Source organism: Psammomys obesus, unplaced genomic scaffold (assembly GCF_907164565.1).
Source record: "Psammomys obesus unplaced genomic scaffold, mPsaObe1.curated_primary_1811, whole genome shotgun sequence".
In the NCBI taxonomy this organism is placed as follows: domain Eukaryota; kingdom Metazoa; phylum Chordata; class Mammalia; order Rodentia; family Muridae; genus Psammomys; species Psammomys obesus.
The window spans coordinates 8417251-8424283 of NW_026591643.1; the positions used below are offsets into that span (position 1 = coordinate 8417251).

The 7033-nt window shown below is 38.9% G+C and overlaps 1 protein-coding gene across 1 annotated transcript in view; it reads left to right on the forward strand.

Moving 5' to 3' along the window:
* Positions 1-4466, forward strand: part of Tlr4 (toll like receptor 4) — a 19240-nt gene extending 14774 nt beyond the window's left edge. The window contains exon 3 of the mRNA XM_055611734.1: positions 1611-4466. Within this exon, the coding sequence (XP_055467709.1) occupies positions 1611-3870 (2260 nt within the window). The 3' untranslated portion in view covers positions 3871-4466. The remainder of the gene's footprint in view (positions 1-1610) is intronic.
* Positions 4467-7033: the final 2567 nt, after the last annotated feature.

A 7033-nucleotide genomic window follows, 5' to 3' on the forward strand; every position in this document is an offset into this window, starting at 1 on the left:
TCTTCTTCTTCTTCTTCTTCTTCTTCTTCTTCTTCTTCTTCTTCTTCGGCTAAGAAAACTGGAGTTTGAAGAATTTGAGCGACTTATCTCAAGTAATATTGCTTACCTCAGCAGAACAGAGTCAGGCTCACATCTCATGCTTCCAAGGTCAAAGTTTCTTCACTCTCTCAGTCCATTTCTCTAAAATTATGAGCTTGCTGTTATGAGGTAGAAACAGAGAAAGACCCTTTTGCCCTTGCCTGCTGTAGATGGCAATATATGTATATGACTGTGGGCAATGAAATCATAACTGAAAGGAGGAACTTGGGCAACACCATTCCCTCATTTAAAAGTAGGATGAAGGAACCTCACAGAAAATAATGGGTTCCAAAGGTCATACAGGGAGAGAAGAGAGTAGGCACACCCAACACTGGGTACATGGCCTCCTCTTACAATATTCTTTTTTTTTTTTATCACACTCTCACCTTTTCTCGGATTACCAATAAATAATTAAAGCATTTCCCTAAATGATCTTATTACCTATGAGTATCCCAAAGAGAATAGAGAAAGTGAGGTTACGGTGCAAGTTCGTTGGGTTAGATTTGGAAATGACTCATTTGCTACATGTGTCTGGCATACATCTGCAATGAAGCCTACCAGGCATCACTGTTTTTCGGCTGCATATGAGCTCTGTTGCTAACTTGACTATATGAATGCTATATGCAGAACAGTTTACATTTTTCTTGGGACAAAATTGAGAACCTTTTACTGGCCTTGTGAGTCTCTGCAACCCACTCTCTCCACATTATGTTTGTTTGTCTCAGTTCTCTCATTGCTCTGTAGCCACAGAGACTGTGATTTTGCTCCTCCATGTGGCATGGCTGCTGCCTACTATGGTTTATGGATCTGCTGTTTACTTCACATATTCTTCACATTCACACCTATTCATCATTCACATTTGTACAAAAAAATTCTCAGTGAAGTCTGCTTTCATCTCCTGAGAGAGGGTCAATTTCTTTGAGGTGAACATTTGTAGCCCACATTCCTTTCCTTCCACAAAACTTAGTCACATCACCAGTTATTAACATTTACCTGTGATAATGACAGATTTAAAATACCTAGCTGTCATATGAGAAACTTTTTGTAAACATGAATGCCATCTTTGACACTTGACACTTTTGTGTAATTATTTATACCTTTGAAATTGACTCTCACCCAGTCATTTATCATGACTAACAACTAACAACCACCCGTATCGCTAAATACCCATTAGATGTACAATCACAGCTATGTGTGGGGAAAAAAATGCCTAAACTAAATCTAAAGCTATTACATATTCTGTCCAACAGCCTTTATGAGCCCCAGCTATTGATCTTGAATTGACTTCCTTCTGATGGATTTGCTGCCCTATAAAGTCTGATAGCTTATCACTGTAGCGGGTGTGAAAATCCTGACTCTGCGGAGCTTGTTAACGATGTTCACACCATTGTCACTTGCTTTGTTTTGTGTATTTTTCTCTTCACAATGCCATGCACCTTACATCTGTTTTATTGTGGTGTGGCAGGGAGTGTTACGAGTTTAAAAACTTTTATTAAGCAAAAATACATTACTGGTATCTCTTTTACTCATAGGTGTGAAATTGAGACAATAGAAGATAAGGCATATCATGGCCTAAACCAGCTCTCAACCTTGATACTGACAGGAAACCCTATCCAGAGTTTATCCGTGGAAAGCTTTTCTGGATTAACAAGTTTAGAAAATCTGGTGGCTGTGGAGATACAACTGGCTTCTCTAGAAAGCTTCCCTATTGGACAACTTATTGCCTTAAAAAGACTCAATGTCGCTCACAATCTTATACATTCCTCCAAGTTACCAGAATATTTTTCTAACCTGACCAACCTACAACACTTGGACCTTTCTAATAACTATATTCAAACTATTTACCACAAAGACTTACAGGTTCTACGCGAAAATCCCCACTTCAATCTCTCTTTGGACCTGTCTTTGAACCCAATTGACTTCATTCAACCTCGTTCCTTTCAAGGAATTAGGCTACATGAACTGACTCTGCGAAGTAATTTTAATAGCACAAATGTAATGAAAACCTGCATTCAAAACCTGGCTGGATTACAAGTCCATCGGTTGATTTTGGGAGAATTTAAAAATGAAAAGCATGTAGAAAGATTTGACAATTCTGTCATGGAAGAACTGTGCACATTGACTATTGATGAGTTCCATTTAACATATACAGATCACTTTTCAGATGACATTACTGACTTCAATTGCTTGGCAAATGTTTCTGCAATGTCTCTGGCAAATGTATATTTAAAACACCTCGAAAATATTCCTAAACATTTCAAGTGGCGATCCTTAACAGTCACTAGATGTGAGCTTAAGCAGTTTCCACCTCTGGAACTACCCTTTCTTAAAAGTTTGATTTTAACTACCAACAAAGGGGCTACCAGTTTTGAGGAAGTGGATCTGCCAAGTCTCACATTTCTAGATCTCAGTAGAAATAGCCTGAGCTTTAGTGGTTGCTGTTCTGATTCTCATTTGGGAACAAACAGACTGAAACACTTAGACCTCAGCTACAATGGTGTCATCCGTATGAGTTCAAACTTCATGGGCCTAAAAGAACTGGAATACCTGGATTTTCAGCATTCCACTTTAAAAGAGGTCTCAGAATTCTCAGTGTTCTTATCCCTTGAAAAACTCCTGTACCTTGATATCTCTTACACTAACACTAAAATTGGCTTTGAAGGCATATTTCTTGGCTTGATCAGTCTCAACACCTTAAAAATGGCTGGCAATTCTTTCAAAGACAACACACTTTCAAATGTCTTCACAATTACAACAAACTTGACATTCCTGGATCTCTCTAAATGCCAGTTGCAACGTGTGTCTTGGGGTGTGTTTGACACACTCAATAGACTTCAGTTACTAAATATGAGTCACAACAACCTCCTGGTTTTGGACCCATTCCATTATAAACAGCTGCACTCCCTGAAGACTCTGGATTGTAGTTTCAATCGCATAGAGACAGCCAAAGGAATACTGCAACATTTTCCAAATAGTCTAGCCTTCTTAAATCTTACTAATAATTCTCTGGCTTGTACATGTGAACACCAGAACTTCCTGCAGTGGGTCAAGGACCAGAGGATGCTCTTGGTGAATGCTGAACAAATGAAATGTGCAACACCTGTAGACATGAAGGACTCCCTGGTGTTGAATTTTAGGAATGCCACATGTTATATGCACAAGACCATCATCACTGTGTCAGTGATGAGTGTGCTTGTGGTGACCACTATAGCCTTTCTGATCTACAAATTCTATTTTCACCTGGTACTTATTGCTGGCTGTAAGAAGTACAGCAGAGGTGAAAGCATCTATGATGCCTTTGTCATCTACTCAAGCCAGGATGAGGACTGGGTGAGAAACGAGTTGGTAAAGAATTTAGAAGAAGGAGTTCCCCCATTTCAGCTCTGTCTTCATTACAGAGACTTCATTCCTGGAGTAGCCATTGCTGCCAACATCATCCAGGAAGGCTTCCACAAGAGCCGGAAGGTTATTGTGGTGGTGTCTAGACATTTTATACAGAGCCGCTGGTGTGTCTTTGAATATGAGATTGCTCAGACATGGCAGTTTCTGAGCAGCCGCTCTGGCCTCATCTTCATTGTGCTGGAGAAGGTGGAGAAGTCCCTGCTTAGGCAGCAGGTAGAGTTGTATCGCCTTCTCAGCAAGAACACCTACTTAGAGTGGGAGGACAATGCTCTGGGGAGGCACATCTTCTGGAGAAGACTCAGAAAAGCCCTGTTAGATGGGAAAGCCTGTAATCCAGAGGGAACAGCAGAGGAAATATGCAATCACCAGGAAGCAGCAACTTGGACCTGAGGAGGACAGAACTCTTGGTGCAACTTTCATTCTGTTTACAGCTATTAAGAGTTACAGCTCACCTCAGGTTCTGCTGTGGACAGCATCCCATGATGCACAAGGTGAAACAAGGCTGGAAACGTGCTGGACCTTACAAAGAAGAAACAAGTAACACTGTGATGAAACACCGTACTTTCCAGGTGTGTGCTTTAACCAACTAAGGCAGAGAACTGTAATCAAGAAAGTCAACCCCTATCTTATCAAACTGAAGGAAAAGAGGGTAAAGGCCAGTGAGAGCAGAAAAGAGCATTACTCTTCCCTTGCCCTTTTGAATATAAACTATATCATGTACTGTGTTTCAACTAATGTAGAAGAATTTTGGTAGTTTCTGAATTGAACTGAACGCTTGCTTACTTTCCCTTTTTTTCCTACTGGATGCAATGTAAATTCCACGGGCTCTTTTTGAGCGCTGGTGATTTGAACTTCGTCTTCCATTTTTACCTAATTCTTCCAGAAATATGATTAATACAGATAGCCTGGCCGATTTGTAGTATGCTGTATTTTTATTAAATAAAAATTCCTGATATACTTTTATTTTTATAAATTTTGTTATCATATCTTATGACTGTCTATAAACTCATATCATAAATAATGTTGTTAGAGCTATGCTATGAATGCCCATATTTAACTGCAATTTTTCAAGAAAGTGTGTAAAACATACTCTGTCACTTTGTCAGTGGGTGTCATTCTTAAATTATCACCTACTAAGTTATGGATGTCACAGAGGCAGCGTTAAAAATAATTTTCTTGATAGGGGTATCTTTAATGCGAGGAGAAAAGTGGAGAGCAGTGCAGAAAAGAAATCGTAAGTTGGTCGTTTCTTCTTAATGATTGCAGAACACACAAGTTCACATACCTAGGTAGCAACGGTAGATCTGCTGCAGTTAATGCTCCTTTTCAGCAAGGTGCTCTTTGATGGACTCGTAGATCCCTTCAGGGAGTCATGAAGATCTGCGATCCCTTCCCATTTCTGGACATGTTTGTGAGATGGGTGAATGTTGGGAGTACACATTGCTGCTTTCAGCTTACTCCCTTCAAACACTCTATATGTAATGGCATGTGCACAGTGGTGTGTGTGTGTGTGTGTGTGTGTGTGTTTAAGGTTAAGGAGAAAAGAGAGCTCAGATCACTTATTTGTTATTAATAGTAGTATAAAATAGTTGAGTCATTACACTAGTATGGAGGTTTCTTTGATGCAGGATATTTGTTCAAACTGTGAACCGCAAGATTGTGTTATTTACTGGAAAAAAAACATATTTCTAGTTGCAGTGTTGCTCAGCCCTAGTGTACACATTTAATCCAAGAGCATTCTGCTTCAATTAAATGACATCAACCATAGATCAAGAGGTGGAGCAAGAAATCAGTTGATGGAGTGAAGATGGGGAAAAAAGCATAGAGAGTCAGAGGAAGTCAGGAAGACGGATGGAAAGATGCACAGAAAGTAGAAGGAAAGGACCTTAAGTTTGAGGGTTTGGGGAGTATGAAAGCTCCTTCCTTTTGGGAAGTTCAGCTTCGTGACCTCTCTGAGGCAGCATCTCTGAGCTAGCAAGCTTTCACCCCAACATTTGGCTCCCAAGTCTTTATTGGAAAAATTGAGCATTTGAGATTCATTAAAAACATTTCTTGATAAAGGAAATCATAGCAGAACTATTATTAGATATAGTAATAAAGGTTTCCAAAAATTGAATTTCCTTGCTCATTATGATTAATAATAAATGTTCAAAATATTCAGATTATGGAGACAACACAAATGTTCATTGGCTGGTTAACGAATAGAGATAGTACGCTATATATTTTCAGTGGAATGTTATTTGACCTTAGGAAAGATGGAAATCTTGATGTTTGTGACAACAAAAATAAAGGTAGGGTTTCCTTCTTCTAAGTGAAATAAACTTAGCCACAGAAGATACTGGAATTCTGAGAACTTCTGATGAAGTGAACAAGGATGGAAAGAAATGGTATACACAACAATAAAAGAAGAACATAAAAGAAGGCCAGGCCTAGAATGTGTTTTTCACAATTATTTTAAACAATCCCCCTGAAAGAAAATGGAGTTATTAGTATTAATTAAGTTGCCTTAAATTTTTGTAATTACCTTCAACTTGGAATACAGTCATGCAATTATTACTCTCTTATTAGTGAAATAAGGTAGCAGATCAAGAATTAATTTCTCTTTTTTCTGGATATAAAGCCCAAAGTTCAGTGCAGTAAATGTCTTGTCAATCAGACAGACAGCACACAAGATGCAAGGAGACAGCCTGAGCCTCTTTCCCTCTCAGGGAAGCTCCTGTGCACTCTAGTCCATTTCTTCATGCTTCAAGCTGGCAAAACAGGAAGTGAAACGCCCACAGTTCTCTATGTGGTTAATGCCAGTTAGGGTTTTTCAAGTTAAACTATGAATCATTAAGCAAATACATATGCATGTATGCATTATGCACAGAGTGGTTCATTTATAACATCTCTTTCCATAAAGGGCTTGGGTGAGCATCCAACAAAGTATACGTGAACAACGAACAAGCTTAAACAGAAGTAGGAAATGTGGACAGAGGAAAGAAGTGAGAGAAAAAACACAGTTTGACTTTGTATTTCAGGTTTAATTCCAGAGAGACCTTCTGAAATTTTGGATAGTATGACTATTAGAGAATTACCAAATTCATTTTCAGAACTTATAAGCTTTATGACTCGGTATTCACTTGTCTGAGAGTAATCATCGTAAGAATAAAATGAAGATCAGTATATTGATGTTTAGGCAATTACAAAGTAATAAATTAAAAGTGAAAGTGCAAATTTTAAAAGGTGGCTTTGTAGATGAATATTTCTCTGGGACTTTCTCAGAAAAGCACTGATGTCTCAGTGACAACATTTTGATCACATTTGTCTTCCCACCTGGTAGGATCGTAGTAGACCCTGTGACTAGATAGTTTCTTTTTGACTTGCTTTCTACTCAACATGTGTTACCCATCCCTAGCTTCCTCTTCGACTATATAGCCTTTTGATAAATCACTATTGGATTCCTAAAAAGTCATCTGTGGACTTAGGAGAGTCCTCATACATGTATGTGGGAGGTTTAGGGGGCCTGAGGGCCGCATCTTAGTACATTTTTGCTTCCTTGGTGCTGAACACC